The sequence below is a fragment of the Fukomys damarensis genome, unplaced genomic scaffold, assembly GCF_012274545.1.
Source record: "Fukomys damarensis isolate Sample0158 unplaced genomic scaffold, DMR_v1.0_HiC HiC_scaffold_30, whole genome shotgun sequence".
NCBI classification, from domain to species: domain Eukaryota; kingdom Metazoa; phylum Chordata; class Mammalia; order Rodentia; family Bathyergidae; genus Fukomys; species Fukomys damarensis.
In genome coordinates, this window is record NW_022900942.1 from 51,490,075 (window position 1) to 51,513,815 (window position 23,741).

At 37.4% G+C, this 23,741-nt stretch overlaps 1 protein-coding gene across 1 annotated transcript in view; it reads right to left on the reverse strand.

Moving 5' to 3' along the window:
- Window positions 1–23,692, reverse strand: part of Dsg1 (desmoglein 1) — a 35,707-nt gene extending 12,015 nt beyond the window's left edge. The window contains exons 1-10 of the mRNA XM_010643383.1: window positions 23,432–23,692; window positions 21,092–21,220; window positions 12,293–12,328; window positions 11,827–11,958; window positions 10,000–10,155; window positions 8,157–8,301; window positions 6,212–6,378; window positions 4,291–4,425; window positions 3,808–3,993; window positions 1,474–1,733 (exon numbers count right to left, since the gene is read on the reverse strand). Coding sequence (XP_010641685.1) covers window positions 1,474–1,733; window positions 3,808–3,993; window positions 4,291–4,425; window positions 6,212–6,378; window positions 8,157–8,301; window positions 10,000–10,155; window positions 11,827–11,958; window positions 12,293–12,328; window positions 21,092–21,220; window positions 23,432–23,617 — 1,532 coding nt within the window. The 5' untranslated portion in view covers window positions 23,618–23,692. The remainder of the gene's footprint in view (window positions 1–1,473; window positions 1,734–3,807; window positions 3,994–4,290; window positions 4,426–6,211; window positions 6,379–8,156; window positions 8,302–9,999; window positions 10,156–11,826; window positions 11,959–12,292; window positions 12,329–21,091; window positions 21,221–23,431) is intronic.
- Between the last annotated feature and the right edge of the window lie 49 nt (window positions 23,693–23,741).

The following is a 23,741-nucleotide window of genomic DNA, read 5'->3' on the forward strand; positions in this document are numbered from 1 at the left end:
TTCTTTCTTTTTCTTTCTTTCTTTCTTTCTTTCTTTCTTTCTTTCTTTCTTTCTACCAGGGATTGAACTTGGGACCTTGTGCTTGCAAAGCAGGGGGCAGAACCACTGAGCTAAATTCCTGACCCAGAGGATTTCTTTTTGAAAGCAGTACCCGTTCTATGCATCCATTCAGAAGCAGGAAACGATTTAAGTTATGAAGAAAGAATTGTTAAGCAATCATTTTTGATGGGATATCTTTTTATATCCACTTGGGTGGCAGAATATTCCTTTTATGTTTTCACTCTCATTTTTGTTTGGTGGCAGCAGAACTATCCCAGAAGATCTACACCCTGGGATTTCCTGGGCTGGGCCTAATCTAAACTATTCTCTTACAACAATAATAACGAGAATAAAAACAGCAACAAAAATTACCATGCCTTCATGACCTGGGCCTGTATTCCCTCCCTGTGGTCCCTCCTCCTCCCTTGCACGGTGACTTTGCAAGACTCTTCTCGAATTGCAAACTCTGTCCTTGCCGTGTGCATCCATCCTAGTCTTCTCTCATCTTTGACCCCTGCTGTTTCCCTTCTTATCCACATAGTTGTGAAACAAACACTGTTAGGTAACTGTCTCAGGCACTGTGCTAAGCGCAGAGAGCAGAACTTTGAGAAGACCTAGGGTGAGGGTGTGCCTACCCTCAGTGAACTCACTGCTTGGGGTACAAGAAGGCCATTAACAACGGTGATCCAGTGTGACAGCAGGGAGGACAAAGATACTCACGCTGCATGAAGAGACTGTGGAGAAAGAACTCCCAGTGTTGGTGACCACATTGGAGAGGTCTTTCTCCCATTGTTCATGATCATATTCACAGGTGCAGATAAACACACGTGCAAGCACACACACACACACACACACACACATGCACATGAGGACAGAAATATTTTTCATATTAAGTGAAAGATTTGGACATAAAGAATTTTTAAAATGGCACAGCCTATTTTCTCCTTAATATAACTAGCTTCTCAAAGGAAAATTACTGACCACTATTTGGTGCTGATTAAAATGAAGAAAACAACCAAAGTGAGTTAACTAAGTCCAGTCAATTTCAAGCTAAGCAATTTTGCAATGGGAAGATCAGTCCTATGAAACCCTCTCTGGCTGGGGGGTAGAAGGGGGTTGGGGTGGGAGAAGGGGAAGACTATAGCATATAGTAATCAGCTAATTGATCAATATGATACATAAACAGAGTATGCCCAAACTTTCTACAATATTTCTCATATTTTATATCATCATAGTTTCACAGCTTACATCTTACACACATTTTTATATTTTAAAAAATCACTGTAAGTAGCAGTTCAGTAGACAATGCTGTTTGCAAATTGAATGATGGTTCCAGAAATAAAGGAAAATGTATTAATTCTGATATGTAAATGCCTGAAAACAACGTGTGTATTTAAGTTCAGTAGGCAGTGAAAGTTGGAAGCTTACTCTTACCTAACAGTTGTTGAAGGTAAGCCTGTGTCCATGTCAATAGCGACAAACTCTCCCACTTTAGAATTTGCTTCCATGTTACTTGTTACCACGTATGTCTTTGTACCTGGGCGAAACACTGAGCCTTCCACTACATTTGTCACAGTCACAGAGACTACAGTAGCCGTGAGTTTATATTGAGACATAATTGAATGATGAAATTCAGCTTTATTTCTAACACCAATACTGAGTTGCAGATTCTTTGTCTCCTCGTAATCTAGGGGCTAGAAAACACAGAGTGAAATAGTTTTACTATAAGAAAACACTCCAGGGCTGGGGTGTAGCTCAGTGGTTCTGTCACCTGCCTTGCAAGCACAAGGTCCTGAGTTTGATCACCAGTACTGAAAAAAAGAAAAGAAAACATTCCAGAAGAGGGATTCTCTTCAGAATAGTAAATATTTTTATAAACATGAAAGCATACACATACCCAATTTATTACTTCCTTGATCAGCAGTTCAATGTAATACATGCAAATACAGCATAAGAAGAACAAAACCCAGTTGTGCTATAAATGTTGTTGAAATATTTGAAGAAAACATGTGACATGAGCTCTACCTGCCTACCAAGTTAAAATCTTAAATAGCACAGATGGCCAAACTCATGAATTTTGTAGTGCAAAGACAATTTATGTTAGCATTTATCATTTCATGTTTCTCAGAAAGTAGCTCTATTTATAACAAGGTATGGGTCAACAATTTTTTAGGTTTGATCATTTGATTAGTTTTACCCATAAAGAATTAAGAAGAGATTTTGCTTTTGTAAATGGGGCTTTTTGAATAAGTCAGGTAATAGAACCTTAGTATGAAGAAATCCTCTTTTTCTTCAATCCATTCTAGAAAAAATGATTTTATATTATAAAATAATGAAATAATATTTTCATTATGAAAGGTGATGTCAAAAATCATAACTCAGAAAATCTACATAAACAACTATGCCATTATGCCCTTAGGTACCTAATATATTTTTCTGAATTTTACACGAGTACAGTAATTTAGATACAAACAGAGATTTACTCATTGACCTCTGCTATTTAGCTAAAATTTAAATATTTTTTCTAGTGTTTTATTATAGTTTAAAGTATAGCTGTATTAGCATATATATTCCAAACAAAGGATTGAACGTATGATACTACATCTGAGAATAATTACCCCATTTTACAGATAGAGATACTGAGAGCTACTACATTAAACAATGAATTAAAATAACATCAATGTATGGGGTGAAACAGAGTAAGATCCAATCACCCTAGTAATGAAAGAATGTGAATTTCATAGCCGGGAAACCTAGATTTGAATGCCAGTTGTTCCACTTAATAGCTATGGAACTTGAGGGATTTACATCTTTCCCTGAGCCTCCATCTCTTCACTGCAATATGGGTGGGAGAAAACCTAAAGCTTAGGAGTGCTTTGTGAGAGAAACTAACACATTGTACCATTTGAAGCAAATGGAAGCTATCAGCATGGTGACACCATGAAAACAAAGAAGGCAAACGCCCACACTTTCCTATAGGGACAGAATTCTTTAAAAGTCAGTTTCCCAGGGTTATTCTGAAAGAAAGAACTAGTCAGAGAGGGGTTTTATTTTACTGTGAAGAACACGTATTGTGTGCATTATGTATAATCCATTGACAGCTACTATAGATTTAGAATTTTAAGTTTATGAGTCTATTGATTTGAATGAAGCCCTTGCTATCTGTTTGTTAGGAGTTAGCTGGTTTCCCCTTTCCATCTCATCTGCGAGTAAGTGTTGTGGATCATTAGGACTAAATCTCTATATTTTTCTAATAAGCCTTGGTCAGTAGTGAAAAGTGAATATGGGAATTCAACAATTATAAATGATTTCACTTTAATTATATAAAACATGTTGGAGGAATAAACAACTTTCAATTTAGATGACAAATATTCTTAGTGCATGCAGTTGACATATGATGCTGACATGCACATTTAAAAAAATTTGCTTTAAAAACACACTTAAAACATTAATCTCAAGGATTAAACCTACTTTATTATAAGGATAAAATAAGGTTTTAAAAATGTTTTCAGTTTGTATTATCTTTTGGAAGTACTGTACTGGTAAAAAAACTTTGAAGTTAAAGTTTGATACCTGTTTTCCTGAAATGATAAAAGCAGAAGGGTTTCATGTAAAAAAGCTTTATGTCATATATGATTTTAAAACATCGTATGTTTGTCCTCTCACTGATTCAAGTTTGGAAAACGTTACTCTCAGTATATTTTAAACAACATTTTGAAAAAAAGATCAAGAAATGAAATGACAGAATTTAAGACAATGATAGCATACCTTGACAACTTTCAGAATTCCTACATTCGTTTTTTCATTCATTTCTATTTCAAACCAATTTCCCTCATTTCCGGAGATGAAGAAAATCACTGCCACCCAGTTGTCTGTGTACTCTTCATCCAAATCAATGACTCTAATCTGGGCCAAGTCTGAATGCAGAGCATTTTCTGCAATTTCTATGTTGTACTGAAACAAGAAGTAAAAATAAAACGAAAACAGAGTGAGAGAAGAACTGTACTAGGATAATACTGAAATGCTAACAGTTATTTACCACTTAGAAATGAGATCTGTGCTTATAATCTCACTTTTCTTTGCTTAAATACCTTTTTTTCCTTTTGTGTAAACAAAAACAAAAAATTTCCATATTTTACTTGGATGTCAGCAAACAAAAAGTACATCAGCAAACAGAATTGTGTGAATTTTAAACTGAATGCAATGAACTGAAAAGTTACAACCTTTGAAATTTCAAGAGCAAATACTTACTGAAGAATGCTCCAGGTAGGGGATGTTATCGTTGACATCAAGGATTTTAATGTTGCACTCACACTCTGCTGACATGCCATCTGCCCCACCATCTCGGTCTGAGCCTTTTACAGCAAGAGAATACTGGCCATATTGCTGCAAAAACACATTAGAAACAGTATCACACCGGATACAGACAACTTTACTCTGTCCTACGTAAAGTTCATTGAGAATATGGGCTGAATATTTTTGTAAAACCATGACAGAGGCAGGGTAAAACAGACTCTTGAAAATCCACACATCTCTTTCCAATCTTGCATTCCCAGTGTTTATCCAGCATCATTGAAAAGCAGCAGTATTTCTATAAGGTCTCTCTTCTTAGTAATCCTAACATGTGCATAGGTTGGAAAAGTTTGTAATGGATGAAATGGATCAGAATGATCAAGGAGGCATCATCTTACCAAAGGTTTATGGCACGAAAATTCCATACTTAATATAAGCCAGCCCTTGAGTGTGCAAGAAAAATAGAGATCACAACTGGTTTGTATTTTGGGAAAGTGCAGAGTTGTAGCAATTGAGATATTGATGATGCGTCTATTTTTTATTCTATTCAATGGTGCTGACCTTTTAAAAAGCTGGCAAAGGAAGGGGAGGAGGGGGTGAAGGGAGGGCAGGGACCAGGGGAAAAAATGAGAACCAAGACTTGTCATGTAGAGGTACAAGATCCCAGTAATGAATGTAACTGTACTGTATACTTAGAATGTACCAATAAACTCAATAAAAAAATCAATAAAAGCTGGCAAAGACTTTGGAGCCTTTCCAAGACTCATGCATAATTGCACACTCATTCAAAATTACAAGTGTATATTTTGGGCATTCATACGTAAAGATATCCTGGGATTGCCTTATGGCTCCAGGGTTTCCAATAACAGCAGAGTTCCTTTACTTCTGATACCCACCCCTTTTGGAACCCTGGATATTAAAGGGTATTAAAGGAATCTTACTGGTCTGCTTAAGAAAGTTTTAAAAAGCTAAATAATCATTTTCTTCTAATAGGAACTCTTGAACAAGTAAAACAAGATGTTTAGCTAACTTTGAAGCTGATCACATTTGGACCATTAAAAATATAAAAATAACCTGATTTATTTAAACCTATGCATCATTAATAGAGAGACTGCCATTTAAAAAAGACTATAATAATTAAAACAAAATTTTATTGAATATCAGTTAGAAAATAAAACATCTCTCATATCCTTAATGTGCACATAGTTTTTTCTACCTTATATTTAAAGGTGTTTTCTTTCTTAAAAAAAGAAAACACTAGGAATTTAAAAATTAAGAAATGTGACCCCATAACATGATAGAAGCCATAAAATGTTATTTTAATACATTAACAATAAATCATCTATCGTTTGTAAGTGAAATATTTGGTCTGAATGTTTTTTAGCGACTATCCATTTTTCTGATCCTATGATTCATCTCCAAATATATCAGTCATCGATTTGTCAATAAGAGTTACATAAAAAGGACACAAAAAAGAGTTTTGCTGTTAAAAGAACTGGAAATATTCTGTAAATATTCTTGGGGCCTCTACCATGTTTATATGCACTGTAATTCATCAAGATGGGGAAATTATAGCAAGTATTTCTATATTTATTTCCTTACAGAACACACCTTTTAAAAATGGAATTTTGTCTCTACCTTGTTTCTGCAAATTTTACTGTGCTTTCTCCATACACTTTTCTTAACTTGAAGTAAATGGTAATCAATTGATTAAATAAAAGATGTTGGAATCAATGTAACTTAATAATCTGCATTTTCTCATTTGAAATATTTCTTATCATTTATGTTTCGTGAAATGCTTATATGATTAAAAATTTAAAACCTTGATTTCAGTATCAGTCACTTCAAGTAAAAAACCCTCTTAAAGAAAAAAATTAACCTCTCTGTCTAGAAAGTTGTTCATCGTTCGAATTTCTCCAGTATATCGGTTGATGATGAACATTGGAGAATCAGAGGGTTCCTGTCTTATAATCTTGAAGGCGATTTTTGAATTCAGGTTGTTTGGTTCATCTGCATCAGTAGCATTGAGTTTCATCACCAAGGTATCTAGGAAACAAAGAAAATGTGTTGCTAATGAATAGTTTATATTTCTGTGAATCTTACTCCACGGCGCACTAGCTTTCTAACAATATTTAAAGTCAGTTGGTCCATGGAACATGTATTTCACTATCTTCGCTCACTGTTTCTTCAGCATATGGATATCTTAGCGTTTTTCTTTACCTTCATCTTGAACAAAACATCACATATTCCTAGGAGCCTAGACATTACTATAGTTAGGAAGCAAAGGAAATATTACTTTGGCTTTCTATTTCTTATTTAGTATAATTTGTTCTTTTGTTTGTTCAGGATACTTACAATAAAACTTAGTGAAATTAAGGCCAGATCAATTTTTTCCTGACTTTAACACTTTTTATAGTATGATTTTGTCCACATCTCTAACTGAGGGTGATAATAATACCATCTTCATTAAGTTCATGCAACAGTTAAATAGCTAGTAAGAGAAGCATATATAAAGGTTCTATTGAATAATGGACTTTTAATAAATATATATTATTGTTGTGTTTCAGGTGCTCCTTATTTAAGTGCTGAGTAGTAAATTTAAAGAAATGTTTGTTTTGACCATGTACACTGTCCTGTCCTTGATTTTCAACGAATCTTACGAGTAGTTTTGTTCAAAATACTGGAGAACAAGACAAGTTGCCAGTATTCGTTCATAAAGTAGAATTATTTTCTACCCTCCCAAATGTTTGAAGTGCAATCTTTCTACAAATGTGTCAGAGCTTCTTGTGTTCTCCTCTTTATCTTTCTCCTCCTCTTCCCCCTCTCTTCTTCGCTCTCTCTTTAGTAAATCATATTTAAGAAAGGGGGAAAACAGCAAACAATTTAAATTTATTTGCTGCCAACAAAGGCACCTGCTGCAAAGTAGATAATGTGGAATTGATTTTTATGAGAGACTTTAAGATATTTAAGTTCTTTCTCTCCTTTCCTCTCTTTCCTCTCCCAGACTTTAGTGACCATATCTTCTCCTGTTCTCACTGGTTTCCACGCATGAGGGAGAACATGTGGTATTTATCTCTCTGTAGTTGGTTTTCCTTAACATAATGACCTCTAAGAAGTTCAATAAGGGCACCAAAAATGGATGAGTTAGTTCTGGTTAGCACAGCAGGATGATGGGTTAAAACAATCTATGTTAGGGCCGGGGATTTAGCTCAGCAGCACTGTGCCTGCCTCACAAGCACAAGCTCCTGAATTCAGTCTCTGGAACAACCAAAAAGAAAAAAAAAAAAAAAGGATACATTTCAAAATAAGTAGAAAAGATGAGTGATTGACGGTTGGTGAGGTGGACATGCTTATTCTGATTTGATTATCACATATTATTACCTTCATTGCACTGCCATGATGTACTTCATAAAAATGTGCAAATATTAACTCTCAATAAAAGGGTTGACTGAAAACCACACGATCAGAAGTAGGCGGGCTTTCCCTTCAGTGCAGTGAGACTGGGAGGCTAATTTCTCACCTTATGCCCCTGCCGTTACTATGCAGGACATTCTTGGGATTTTTAATTAGGGAATCTGGCTAAGAGCGAGTTTATGAGTCACATGAGTAAGTCATCCTTGTTTCTTTTGCTCATTGTGTACGACAGGTTGGAGCTACTTCCACAGCTGAAGGGACAGCCTTTCTGATTTGAATGCTTTCCCACAGCATATCTTTTAACATTCGTGATATTTACTTAGACACAATTTAGTCTGTAGTTGCCTGACTGTTAAGAATGATCTTGAGGCCAATATATTCTTGTTTACCTCATAAAATAGATCACCTACTTGCATTAGAATTTTCTTCTATTTGTCCTATAAATGTAGTCATGGAGAACACTGGAGGGTTGTCGTTTATATCCAAAACCCTGACTCTGAGCTCAAGAGGCCTCTCTAAATCTTGACCTTGTAAATTCAGAGCCCGGCAAACGATCTAGGAGAGAAAAGAATGGTTGGTTATATGGTGAAACACATATTTATTAAGTTCTACTTGGGGGGATTTTGCTACATGATAAATTAAAAGAGAAATAATACATATTATTATTTCCTATTAGAATATAGGCACAAGTGATGAGAGGGCAAACATGAACACAAAATGATTTTTTAAAAAAGGCAACACATAATAAGCTGTACTAGGAAGAACAAAACTATTCTGATTTTGTAAGAGAATGTAATGATTGAAATAAATCTTGAAAGAGAATTTCAATAGATGGATCTGGGAATTGGGAAGGTGTTCCAAACAAAGGGGTTCTTATCAGGAAAGAAATAGAATAATGCAAATTCTGTGTGAGAAAATAGGAATAGAGGTTATAGTGGGAGTAGTGAAAAGGCTGTAAAGGAAGGTCGCAGGGAAACCTCAAAGAAATGCAGCACTCTTAAGCTAGGCAGTGCCTGTGGGTATTTATTATTATTATTCGAACTGTGCATAAGTACCATGTGTACTATTTCACATGTATTGTGTATTATTATTATTATTATTATTATTATTATTATTATTTTGGTACTGGGGATTGAACTCGGGTCCTTGCGCTTGCAAGGCAGGCCATGTATTGCGTATTTTATATAAAAGCATCGTGCTTTAAGAACAGCTGAGAGACTGGCTTGCTGATTTGGAGAGGCTGTGGCGAAACATCATGGAATAAAAGGTGAAACTGCAGATAAATTAAAAGGAATTAAAAGCTAGGGAATTAAAATAGTCCCAGGAATGAGAAGTACGCGCAAGAACAGCAAATGCAGCTTCTTCTTTGAAGGTGTTTAGGGATATGGATTGTTTGGATTTTAACAGAAGAGATTACATGCTCAAAGAAGGGTTTTCTTTTTTTTTAAATTCCTTTCTTTTTCTTTTTTTCTTTTAAGTATTAAGAAGTGTTGGCCACCATTTTGGGTGGAAATGGAAGCAGTCAGTGGGGTAAGCAGGAGAGAAATGACACAACAAGGCTGATGGCATGAGATTCTTGAAGAAATGGGTAATTAAGGGACAGTGAGAATGTCTTGAGACAAGCTGCGGGAAACAGCGAAAGGCTGAATCTGCTGCTGGACGGGATGAATAACACTTCTGGAGGAGAGAGCATTATGGGGATTTGTGATAGGTGGCCTCAGCTTTTTTAGTGAAGTGTCTTAAGGAGAGATGGGGCCGAGGGTTGGAAGGCAGTGTGGGACAGTGCCTGTGAAGCACGGAGGGGACACAGAGAAGGACGGATACATTTCCAAGGCTCATTTAGAGCTCAGGTGAGCTCAAGCAAATTATAATAAAGTATATTCACTCAGAGAAGAATCTGGTGGTCACTCCGGAATCACTGTTAGGCGATGGAGTTCAAAGGAACCAGTATTTTCAATTGAAAAAATATCAAAATAAAATATTAAGAGTTGGCTACTTGTCCGTCCAAACAAAGACTCTTGTTTCCCAAAAAGGGCTGGCTGACTGGAGGCTGTTGTTTTTGCTAACACCTCAGAAAAATATATTCCCTTTTCTCTTAGTTTTCTTTGTCTCTGTCGAGATGCTTCTAAATTCAGATGAACAAAAATGCCTATATTGTGACTCTTGAAATCAATCGTGATATGAGTTTAAGATTTTCAAGAAAAATTCTAATATTTTTCCAAGAACATACACAACGACAAGAAAACTACTTACAATAAAGTAAGGAGTGACCTCTCGATCAACTATAGATGTTATATTAATTTCGCCAGTTTTTTGATTAATAACAAAGATTCCGTAAGGCGGCTGGTCAATTCCTACTCCAGAGATGCGGTAGGTGACTTGCTGGTTTGCAGCGCAATCTGAATGAATCTGCAGATGGAACACAGTGGAAACATTACAGAGAGGAAATAAAGAATCCTTCCTCTTTCAGATAATAGATATCTTTCCTGAGAATTATTCAGTGTGCTGTTCTTGTCATTTGGGAAACATCGAAAACAAAGCATTATTTTGTTAGATGTGTATAATAATTATGGTGTTTTCATATAATAATTATGACTGTATAAAAGGCAGTTTTTAAAATTAATTTTATCAGTACATTTAAGGTATAAATACAATGACATTCATCATTGGAAATTTGCACATTTACATAACCCATCTTGGTTCTTTTTTTTTCCCTATTCCCTGCCGTTCCTTCAATCCCTCCACCCCTCCTTATCTACAAAGACTTTGTTTCCTCATATTAATTCCTTTCCCTTCTTTGTTTTTCCCTCCCACTTCCCCTTCCCCTTTATACCCTTTCTTCCTATTTCACATTGAAATTGCAGTATTTTTAATGGTAATTGGCACTGTAATAAAATAAAGTCAATTTCTATTTCTCCCAAACAATAAAAATGTAAGCTGTCACCCTAACAAATCTAAATCCATGCAGTCATCATTCACTCAACATTTATGATTTGAGGTTGTTTTCATACACTCTTCATTTAATGACATCCCTGTTTAAAGCTTGTTATTTATGACCTGTCGCTTGCACTTACAGCCCTTCTCTTTTTTTTTGTAACAGTTGTGCACATCTTGTTTATAAAGCCTCAGTGTCATTTTTGTACAGTACACCTTGTTTATATAAAACTAATTTTTTGCTGATTGTATTATACAGTATAGTACTATAGTTTTATGCTCTTTAGACATTATAAAATTGCATGTGAGAGTTGCGCAAACAAAAGAAAAGTCACCAAGTTGGAGTTTCTTTTGACCATTTTTTTTGTTCTGAGTTTTGTAATACACTATACTGTATACAATTCCCTAGTTAGCAATCACTTCATTGAATGACTTGATTGAAGGAACAGAACTCACCTGATACTCAGATTAAAAAACTTAAAAAAGAGTGAAGTGCTGGCACAAAGTTTTAAGTGAATTTACATAGGTAAAAAAGTTCCTTGACTCTACATAGAAGCTTTTAATTCTGAAGATAGGGATGATGTATTAGCAGGAAAGGAAAGAGGTCGGTTCACTTTTCTTGGAATACATTATTATATGACTATGCAAATCTTCCTGGGAAGTGTATATATCTGTGAATGTCTATATTTGTGTTCATAGCTGTGTGTGTGTACACGTGTGTTTGTAGAGGAAGATAGGAAAAATAAAAGTAAAAAGTCAGTAAGAAGAGGTGCATTGTGAATGTTCCTAAGAAAGCACAGAAGTACCAGCTCAATCCTAATAGATTATGAAGCAGAAATGGCAGATATGTTAAAATTCCTCTTTGTATGCAAAGTGCTAAATTCATTCTTATTTCACTGCCTTTTTTTTTTTTCATTTAGCATTCAGGGTGACATATGCTCAGGTTTATTAGTTTTGCCAGTAAGGTGAGTTGATGTTTAATATATAATTTTTTAAAATTTATCTTTCTTGGAGCTTTAATTTTCATAATTTAAATGACTATAACTCTATATCATACGCTTACACATTGTTTCAAAGACTGGTTCTTTTGAAACTTCAACCCACCCAATTTAAATCTCACACCCATGCTTTGGGGTTGTCACTTACTTTGGCAATTGGATTTCTCTTAGAGTTGTCTTCGCCTTCACGACAGGCTGCAGCGTACTTTATCCACTCACGTTTTTGTCTTCTGCTTGAATGCCACTTGATGGTGCCATTTTTAGCATTGTAATCTCTTACCTTGATAAGTAGGATAAAATAATAATATGCATTAATTCATATTCCACTGGATATTTTGGAGATGGAATAATTGTATCAGGAGAGGATATTTAATTAGGAAAATTGATAATTTTAATAGTTCATTAAATTCAGCATTACATTAACTTTACTTATAAGAATGAATTTCCTTGGTAAAACATGTTATTCCCAAATGATTTTTTTTTTTTTTGGTGCCGGGGATCAAACTCAGGACCTTGTGCTTGGGAGGCAGGCGGTGGCACCATTGAGCTAAATCCCTGGCCCCTCAAACCATCATTTTTTAAAATTTGAAATAAATGGATTTGTTATACATTACCTGGATTTGAAATTCACTGTTAACTTCAGCCACAACCTATAAAAAACAAGATAATCGCAACAGTTAATTTTTAATTGAATGCCTTGAAATTATTAAATCATTTAAAAATCAAACAACATTCTTGTGAGTTATTAGAATTATTTATCAGTCTGAAGAGCAAATGGATCTGGATTATATCTTGGGCCTGATGAGAAGGCTAAGCTAAGAATTTTTTTTTGTTTTTACATTTCTGCGCTGACACAATCACATGGGTAGCATATCTGAAGCTAGAACTCAGGGGGAATTAAGGTCAGGAACTCAAGCTCTCTTAGTAAACCCTGTATCTGGAAAGTGGGAGTTACTCAGATGCTACTCCGCGGTTTCCATAATTTGGAGGTGTAATGTTACAGCATTCGACTGGAGCTTCAGGTCTGAACAAAGGTGCATGGGAACAAGAAAACGTGTTCAGAGTGAAGAAGGGACATGAAGCAGAAACATTCAGAAAACTTCCGAACAGTTGCTCCTTCACCCGCCAATGCTAGATTTTCTAGTATTTTTGAAAATTTTAAGATGATATATTTTTTTACCTTTTTTGAAATATGAAAAAAAAAGTTCTTATACCAAATAATTTCCTTTATGCGAAAATGAATTCATGTTTGGTGTTTTGTTGTGAGCACTAAAGCCAAAATAGATGACATAAATTCACCCTACCATAGCAAGGAGCTGAAAATACAGAGTGGAGGGAGTCTTTCCTCCTGCATTAAACAATTCCCCTGATCAAACAAGTGTGCTGGTCATGAAGAACTCTGCCTACTTTAAGCTGGCCTTGATCTTCATACATGACTTGTAGTGATGCATAAGGATAATTTCAATTATTTTTCTTGAAAAAACACAGGCCCTTCTTAAAACAGATTTCACATATGGAGCCTAATGTGCCCATGTAAAATGTATATTTTAAAAACTAAGAGTGGATTCGAAGACTAATTTGCATTAAAATTTCAATTGAATTACTTTGCATTTATTAAAATTTCAATTTCAGAATCTATTAAAAAGTACTTGTCTTTAGTTTTTATTTCTTCCTAATTAAGACATGTTCAATCTCTAATTAAAGTTTTTTTACAATCAGACTTTATTTGCATCACTAATACAAGAAAATTATGTTGCATTTAAAAAATACCAATAGTGGCAATTTTTAAATAGAGTAAATTACTTTTTATAGTTGGTTTCAATTTTGCCCTTAAAGAAAATATAACATTTTAGTCTCCAGTGCTCATTTTTAAAAATCCTCAAGACTGTTATTTTATGAAACCAAGTATTTATGGCCTATGTGAGCAGTGTAAAGAGAGAATTACTTAGTCATGATAAAAAACTAGTCATGATGATTATCAGTTATAATTCACTGATAATGATAGCAATGTTTTCAGAAAAATATATGAATTTAGTCTTCATAACAAATGCACTGTCTCTGCATTTTATTTTGTAAAATGATAGGCATATTAATACATTCTTATCTTTATTATACAGATGGAGAAATTGAAGGTTGGATATTAACTTATGGCTTCATACAATCCCACAAATTTCTGCTTAAATTTGGGCTCTGGGCTATTCTCTCAATTAATTACTGAGTAAAACATTCTACAGTGAATAAATGTAACATTTTTAAGAACTAAAGAAATTGGGGTTTTCCTTAAATTTCAAGTTATCCTTGTGAGGAATCACGACTACATGTAACAGTAACAACAGTAATAAAAGGAGAGCCATGGGGTGCTGAATGGCCGAGACGCGGGCAGAGGGAACTGCAGTGCTGTCCGTGGAGTCCATCTTGCGCGCAGAAGGACAGGACGTTAATGCAAAGGCAGTCTCCCCCGACCTGCGAAGTCACGGGCTCCCTTCCCTCTGTGTAGGTTGTGGGTGTGGGCCGGGGCGCGGGAGCCTGGCCTGTGTGCTTGGAAGTCATGTGCACAGCACTGTGCACACATCAGTTACCCATTTTGCCCTTCTCTTCCTGCAGTGAAGGGTCAGAACCTGCTGTTTGCTTTGGATCACTACGCTGGATGACTAAGAAGTCTTTGTGACTTTATGGAGCTGGGTCATTCCTTTTCCCATGAGAGGCGATTTAGGCAGAAGACCAAGTCGGTTTCACCATAGTGCCAGACTGTCAATTGCATGGGTAATTAAAAAACTGCCACGTCTGCTTTAAAATGTGGCCAGTTGACCTAAGCTTGTTTTCTTTTGCTCAAGGTCCAGAATAAAGCCAGACACAAACCTTCAAATGCAAAATGTAATGAAAAGATTTCAGGGTAGAGTAAGAAAAACACGTATTTTCTAAATGTTCTGAGCCTTAGTTTGCTCATTTGTAATAAAGGTTAGCCTAGCTTATGTACAAAGTGCCTTTTCTAGTCAAACACCAAATCCTTGTGTGCGGTAGGACAAAACCGAAGTGTTTTGATCATGGGACAGGTGTGATAAAATCGTGGGTTTAAAAGACTCCTCAGACAACTGTCCCTAGGAGTGGTGGGCAGAGGCTGTGATGGTAGGCTGAGAGCAGTGAGCCTTCTGTAGCAAGTCAGGCTGGAGGTGAGGACGCGCTAAACAAGCAGTGGGAACCACAGGAATCGATCAAGGAGGGACTCACTGGCTGGAAGGCGTGGACAGGACTTGAAGACAGATGGGATGAGGCACTCAGGAGAGGAAGTGGGAATCTCAGGAGGTGGCGAGTTTTTAAGAATGGGGCTGGGCACAAAGCAGTAGCAGGATTTAGATGGGAACACATTGAATTTGAGATGTTGGAGAAATGCCCAGGAAGAGATACCGAGCAGTTTGAAATAAGCATCAGCACTTTGAGCACAAGTCCAGCCTGAATATGTGGATTTGAGGCACATCTGCTCAGGGAAGTAGTGGAAATCATGGGAGAAAATCCCAAAGTAGGGGGTACAGAAGAAGCAGCCTGTGGCTGAGGAGGACAGTGGGGGAATTCCTACACTTGTAGAACTGGAAACAAGTGTAACCAAGAAGAAACAAAGAGAGAAGCCAGAGAAACAGCGAGAGAATCTCATGCATTATTGGAGCTGTTAAAGGAGGGGAAAACCGAAAGATGGATGGAGTGAACATAAATATCGGTCATCAGGTGATCCAAGAGACAGCGGAGCTGAGTGAATTCTGAGGAGAGCCTGAGGTTTTTAGCCATCTTCAAGGGAATTTTTCCAGTGAGGTGGAAGAAACATTTGCCTGAAAAGGACTAGGAATAAAAAGAGGGACAAAGTCATTTTTCAAGAAATGTGTTGATAAAAGAAACTGGACCACAAAATGATAGAATTAGAAGTAAGAATCAAGGAAATTTCGATCTGCGAGATCTGTAGATTTTGGAAAGTTGACAAAGGACAGCAGGATATTGTGATCTGAAAGAAAAGAGATTCAAAAGGAAGATACTCAGCAGGGTGCTGATGGGAACAGGAAGAGGGGAAAGGCAGAAATGAAAGAACTTGGGAGACTGGACAAAGAACAGGGAAAGGATGGGGATTACAGTAAACCCATTTCGAAAGGAAAGCTTGAAGGACCATTGTTCAGAGTGACCGAGATCCTGTCGGTAGAGCTCAGAGCTCGGGTGAGCCTGTTTTCTGACAATTGAGGGAGTGGTTGGAGTTCAGAAACAATTTGGAAATTTGTGTAAGGAGGCTGGAATGGGGACTTACTCAGTGGATGGGAGGGGGTCAAGTTGAGCGTATCAGCTCTCAGCCTACTGATTTTGGGGACTGGGGCAGTCACATAGCCAATCTCTGCCTCAGTTTCCTCATCGATATGACACCAAAACCCTTTGTAAACCTACAACTATGTTAAGCAGTGAATAACTCGCCTGAATCTTCAGTGACTTCTTTCTTTAACCTCTGTTTTGGGAATCAATCCATTTATTTATTTTATTAAAACCACAGGATGCAAAAGTGTTAATTTAATGATTCCCTAGTTAGTCAATTTTACCAATTTTTGACGTTGAAGCTTATTTTGTTTATAATAAAAATTGACTGGAGAAAATGATTTTTATAAAGAAAGTCTATTTCACCCAATATTGTGAAGTAGTCACAATTAGTTAAACATCAAACCCTAATGTATTTGCTAATTCTTATGTAAGTCACAGGGATTCCCTTGAAACAAAAGTAAAATATAATATGTCTTTTTGAAAACTTCCTCATTTGCCTTTCCTTTTCACTGCTCTGGTACAGGCTATTAGTCTGAGGCTGATCACAGTCCAGTGGCTCGATTTCTCATATTTATTCATTGGTGTATTTCTTTGATAAATGCATATTGTTTATGTATTAAATGGTTCCAAGACGGCATTAAGATTTTTTAAGGGCTAACTCTAAAAATATTATGGTAAGCCTTAGATGAAGTGTTGAGTAAATGCAACACTGTATCATGAAAGTGTTAAGAAAATCCAACGTGATTATTTTCATCCTAAATGCCTGGACAGTTTTTAGGGGTGTGAGAAGAGAAGCACAAACCACCCCTCAATCCCCGCCCTCCGCTGGTGCCCCTGCTGTGCATGATAAGATACTTGTTGTGCAATCTTGCCATGGTGCAAGGTGCTGTGTGGGTGCAAAGGTGAATCAGACAGACCCTGCTTTCAAATAACTTACAGTCCAGTAGTTTTGTAAGCAATGGGCAGCTATTAATTTGTGGAGTTGGACAAGTATAAAAGACTGTGCTCTGTTCTTGTAGACCGATTAAGAACATGGATCGGCTGCCAAGGACATTTTAAAACGTCTGACCTGTCTAAGTCCATTAAAGGGATTGGAGTGCCAAGCATAACCTGTGAGGGTGGCATGACCCAGCACTCAGGAAGGGTGTTACCTCAGTTGAGGCAGCAAAAGAAATATGAGTACAAGGCCACGCGGAGCAAGCTTCCAGCTTCTACACGAGACAGTGTCTGTCAGGACACAGGGTTCTCATCAGCGGGGCTCTGGTGAGCACGGGGTGGAGAGTTAACAGAGATGACGTACTCTGGCAGAGACCAGAGTGTCATTTTTTAAAATGAACGAGCCTCTTCAGAGTAGGCGAATCTTGTCCTTTAGGGCCAGGCCTTCAGATTTAACATGACAGTTTTCCCCGGTGCTTTTTCCTATTACTCAAAACCCGGGGATGGCAAGATGTTGTAAGTCTGTGGCAACTCCAATAAATGGAGTGGTGATGAATTTATATTCTCTATGTTCGTGAAGGTGAAAAAAGATGCTGGTCGAGGATCTGCATTGAGTTAATACAACTTTTAAAAAACACTGTGTCAGTGGGAAATTATTTTTCTTGAGGATGCTTTACTGAACATGGAAACAAAAATACTATTTCCATTTTCTAGAAAATATTTTGCTGAAATATTAATCTCTATACTGTAGAGAACTGTAATATGTACAGAAGAAAGCATAAAGAGTCCTCCCTGGGCTTGTCTTCTCTTTGGTCTCTACTGGTTTTTTTTTTTTTTTTTTTTTTTTTTTTTTTTAGCCATTCCTTTGATTTAAGGGACAGTGAACACAATGAAGGGAACTTACATCCTCTGGTTCAAGTCAATGAGCGATATAAAAATAAAAATAAATATTCTACTCAATGCATTTTAGTCTTTGTGTTGAGAAATACTTGAAAAACTACTGCTCATTCCCTAAAGGATTTCAACCAAGTTCAAATTAAGGAGTTTGTTAATCAGGTGGAGTTTTTTTTTTTTTTTCAATGAAAATATTAACCTATTGAAAAAGATGAAGGTAGTATGATAAAATGAAAAAAATTAGATCATTTGTGCTGAAAGATAAAAATAATTTCATGTGTTCTTTGAACTTGAAGTATAGAAGTTTGCCTTTATAGAAAAAGATCACATCAGGTCCCAGCATGGCATTTTGCACATGTATTCCCAGCAAGCTGTGAGGCTGAGGCAGAAGGGTTGCAAATTCATGTCCAGCATGGGCAGTTTAGCAACTTAGGGAGGCCCTGTCTCAAAAAGGGGGATGGGGAAGGTTGGGGATATTGCTTAGTGCAAAAGGCCTAGGTTGAATCTGTACTGCAAAAAAAAAAAAAAAAAAACAACTCATTTTTCAGATCATATACATGTTAATAGATTAATTGGACCTGGCAAAGTTGCAAGTAATTTTTAGAAATCATTAGAACTGTAGAAATTCTACTGGTTCTGTTTTGCTTTCCCACGGTGACCATGTTCTTTATTTTACCATTATCACAACCATCCACACAGATTTCTTACATTTAGTGCATAGATGACATCATTCTCTGGCTAAAAGAAAATACATTCTAACTCCTCGCTCCACTCTATACATTGACTTTATAGAGAAAGAAAGAAGGAAGGAAAGAAAGAAAGAAAGTTAGTTTTTGTCTTGCAGTGTTATAGCGGGTGTGAGCTATTATCTCCCCCCAAGACTTGTCTGAATAATGCCGTATTCACATAGCAATCCCCATCACTTTAGGAGCAACACCTGTGCTTTTTGTTTTTTTGTTTTGTTGCACTGAGGATTAAACGCAGGGCACTCTACCACTGAGCTGCAACCATGGCACTTTCTATTTTTATTTGGAGACACGGACTTGCTAAATTGCCTAGGCTGGGCTCGAACTTGCAAAATTCCAGTCTCAGGTTCCAGATACGTTGGGATGACAGGCGTTGGCCACCACACCTGGCTCCTCTGCTTCATGCTTTCTGATCTAACCCACTGATCTGAACAAGGTATAAAACTTTCACAGAGACTGAGTGTATTTCACAGCAGACAGTTGCCCAGTTCTTACATGTTTTGCCTTAAAGATACTATGAGTTTTTCAACTATATTCCTAACATGAATTTTACCCACTTTGAGCAGAGAAGAACATAATTTCTCTCAAAGACCATTTTTGCCTTTGTTTGCAAAAGCAAACATTCATATTGAGACTAGAAGAAAGGAAATTGGAAGAGTTTGCTGTAGTCATGGTTGTCTTTAGGGAAAACATATTTTAAAATAAAACACAGACATTTAGCTCCAAAGGACAGTTACCAAAACTGTCTTGCAAAATCAACAGTTCAAAATAAATTATGATCTTCAAAGCCTTAGACAGTGTGACATTTAACAAAAAGTAATGATATCAATGTGAAAATAAGACATCTGAGTTCATTATTTTTTAAACAAATAGTTTTCACAAGGCATATGAGAAACTAATGACTGATTCCAAAGTAAAATACGGCCACACATCCCCCTCCTCCCAAAGCCAATCCACAAACAAACAACAACACCTTGGCTCAGAAAATAAAGTGCAAATGCCCAGAAAACTCTTTCCAAATGCTGAAAGTTCTGTGAGGCTAAACACTTTTGGTAAAGTAATAGACTTTACTGAAGAATGAATAATTAGAACATGGTTGTTTAAAGAAGTTTTACAAGGTGTAATTCATTGGAAATAATTACATGAGTTAAGAAATAAGTCAAACAGATTCAACAAAATTTGCAAAAGTAGCTGAAAGAACTTTCGTCAATTGAAACTAGACAATAATTGTCAATGAGTCAAACATATAAAATTAAAAATGAAAATATTCAGTTGCTTGGCAATATACAATGTCCCTATGGGCAGCATACAGTATAATGCTCATTGACCCTGGCCATAGCCCAAGTTATGACATCAACTAATCTTCAAAGGCCAGTAAAATGTCCGTGGAATAGGGGTGATTGTTGAAAGGCAATATTAGAACTAAAGCCATCGTGGCACTGATGCTCCTTTATAACTGGTTTTGATTCTTCTCGGTTAATCAACTAACCAGCAGACCATGAACCAAAGACCTGACTTGTTATTATATAAACCCAACATTCCAGCTCAGAACTCGAGCAAGTGGAGGCAAAGCCACTGCACATCCTGCCAAAGCTGGAGGGCAATCTACCTGGCATAGACCTCTGGGTCACATGAACCTTACCTGGAGAGACTCTGACTAAACTTTTGGCTGAATGTGAAATTGATATAAAATATTGATGTTGCGTTTAATATTTATCATCTCTGAAAAGACAGAACCAGTAAAATGAGAGAGGGAGCACTAAAAAGGCATTTCACTACATTGTCTGACCACCGTATACAACTTTCTCAATAAAGTCACCACTGCCTGTGGCCAGCATACTGCGTAATGCCCATTGACTTTTTGTAGTGAGAGCAGGTGCAGCGATAGTTACATTTGTTTTTTAATTACAGCCATTCTTTTACCTACTGTGTTATTTATCAATCTCCTATATTGCCACTTTAAAATAAAAATACTGTTTTAAATCAAATTACCATTACCCAATGCTGGGCTTTGAATATTTGTAGTATGGATTCTAACAGCCCATAAATTAGTGAGATTGCTCAGATTCTGAAGACAGTGGTAGAATGCTATGATTTTAATTTATATGAATGCTGTTTTTATGTCTTAAAAATTATAGGGACCCTTTCACCAAAGATACCAAAAGAATAGGATAATGTTTAGGTTGAATATCAGGAGACATTTATAACATTTAGTTTAAAAGCCCACTGGCACATGAGAATCTGAAATAGGAAACTAAGGAGGGATAGAAATGTCACCAGTTCAATATTTTCTCAACGTGTCTTAGCAGTGACTTCGATGTCGGGTTTATGATATGATGAATGGACAATGGATGTGGTTAATACGATCCGGAGTCTTCAATTAAGGTGAGAAACACTATTTAAAAATCTACTTCATAAAATCACCTTGTCATTAGCATAAACTTTTAATGGGTTTAGGTTAGAAGGACCACTGAATAGCATTGTCTACAGGGTTCTCACTTGCTTTGGACGAGGATGAGTTGGAAGGAATTCCCTGAGGAGTCCACTTACCAGGCAGAGGAGCAGGGCAGCTGCTGTGAAGGGTGGCCAGTCCATCGCCGCCGCGGCGTCCCTCACATCCAAGACCAAGGGAGCTTCGTTTGTTCTCTGTTCTTTTTCTTTCTCCCACTCAGCTGGTATCTGATTAAAATGATTTCTCAGTAGATGTTCTTACATGCAGGCTTTGAGGTGTTTCTGCCTTCCGCTGGGAGAAGGACTGAGGTACGTATAACCAGTCTGGATCCCCACCCTAAAAACTTGGGCTGGTCTCACTGAAATGCTTGACAAGATCATCATTGCTCCCAGGTAGAAGCTTAGGGACACACCCTTCTGCCAGCTGGAAGCAGCTTTCCACGGGGCGCGGAAGATTCACAGCTCTGCTGAAAGGTTTTCAGTGGCAGGCACTTCAAGTGACCAAAATATGGAGTTATGCAATTGATAGGGGCTTCTCATCCTGGGCTTTATTTACCAGTTGTTTAACTCTTCCCATATTAAAAAGGGAGGGGTAGTTTGGGTGCTCATGCAATTCAGAGGATTTTCTGGCTCATGTTCAACCTAACCTCTCCAGAGGTGGTAGAAAATTACAAGATTTCCATCTTAACAGATGTTAGGAAAGATTTAGTTATTTTCTAAGAGACAAAAAAAAAAAATTGCTAATGTTGAGACTTAGGAGTCAAGCCACCCTATGACACTTACAATTATTAGGTTTTCTACGTAAGTCACAGTTCCCTCAAGTGAACAGCCTGACTCACAGAAGCCTCCATTTTCTCACTAAATGAATATTTTCTCCCTCCAATTATTTTTCTCCTTGAAAGAATCCTGTCCTTTTCAAACACAGTAAAACAAAACACAATATTTACCACTAAACTAGACCCAAACTAAGCAGTGTAAACAGCCAGTGAAATCCTGTTGACAATTTTAAAAACCAAGTGCAGTGTCTGAAGTGCTAATGGAGTAACCGAGAGCTGTTCTTCAGGTGAGGTGTGTTAAAAGTCAGCGCGGATTCCCAAGCCCAGAGCCAAGAATCCCCATAGTGAGCTAGTTGGAACATAGGGAGCGCGCTGAGGAAACAGCTGCCCACACATGCAGATGGAAAGCTGAACCAGCCCGAGGCTTCTGAGACTAGTGACCCTTACAAGGCAGTGCCAGAGCACAGTGTTGGTGAATCTTCCCACCTGGCTATACAAACATCGTGAGTGGCCGAAAGCCTACAGGTGCCAGATGCCTTCATGGTTGGAAATGCTAGTTTGGAACAACAGATCTATCTGATAAGATGTTGATTATAGTCAGAGGATGCCGAGAAAGTGTCCCAGAAAGGGAGAAAGTGCCTCTGAGGACAGGCGGTCTACAGTAATTTTACTACATTTACTGCCATTTTACCACAGACGTGGCGAAGGTTGATGGTGGTTTGAAATGTCCTGTTTTACATGACAGAGCACAGAGGGAAGACAGAAGGCTGCCTGGGTTTGCTTGCAATGAATAAAAATTGTAAGGATTGGTTGATGTGACTAAATAAAATAAAAGGAGACAGGCAGGCCAAATTTCTCATTAGTCGAGTAAGATAGAATGTGAGTATGGACCTGTGACTCTGGCTGAGCAATTCTTAGTGGGATTTTCTGCCAGAAGATTCCCTGGGACAGAAGAATCTGCTCTCACAGCCTTCTAGTGGCAAGTGAGTGCTTTGCCCTCCTTGGATTCTGGGCATGATGCCACGGTGCACACAGGTCCTCTTGATCCATCCAATGATCCTCCCTGAAGCTCAGCCCTGGCTCCACTTGTAACTTAATGTCCTGCTCCAGTAATCCCAACAACCTAGAGAGATTTGTAGGGCAGCTCTCTGGAGAGGGAGTGTGGCAGAACCCCAGTGTGGCAGCGAAGTGGCAGCCCTGAGAGTCATGCCATAGCTAGTGACATTAAGCACAGTGAGACAGGAGAAATTATGAAAGATCATCCTTCTCTCTTTCCCTTTCTCCTTCTTACTCCTTTTAATGTCCTTAATGTAGTGCTGTCGAGTAGGACTTTGTGCAAAGCATAAATATTCTCTGTGTTGTTCAAAATGGTAGGTACTCGCTGCATGTGACTATTGAGCATTTGAGTTATGGCTAATATGACTGAGGAACTAAATCTTTAACTTTATTTAAATCAATTTACATTTAAATAAGCACATTGGCTAGCGGCCACCCCAAGGAACAGTTCAGTGGGGTTAAAAAATTATTGCTTTTGTTATCGTCTCTCTTGCCCAATTCCCTCTGATTTTTGAAAGAGCAACTCCGTTTAATCAAATGTACCTTATTTCTTTGCTTAGCTCTACCTTCATTCCGGTTTCCAGTTTACACCTTTGAGAACGCTTACCTTTGTGGAATCCTCTCGTCTCAGTGGACTCTGATGGCTTTTTCTGTCTCCTTGCTGCTCCTCTTTCCTGAGACCTCTGAATTCATATACTTTAAGGCACCGGCAACACGAGCCCACGCTCCACGCTCTCATCTCAGCTGTTTCCTCCACACGCCCTCCATGCAGCTGCTTTTGTCTGGCCTCCATGCACCCACATCCTGTCTCTGTTCTCAGCACTGGTTACTATGTGCATCTCCCTGCACACACCAGTGGTTCTTGTTCTGGGCAGATTTGATGAAATCTGTGGTAATTTTTTTTTTTTTTTTTTTTT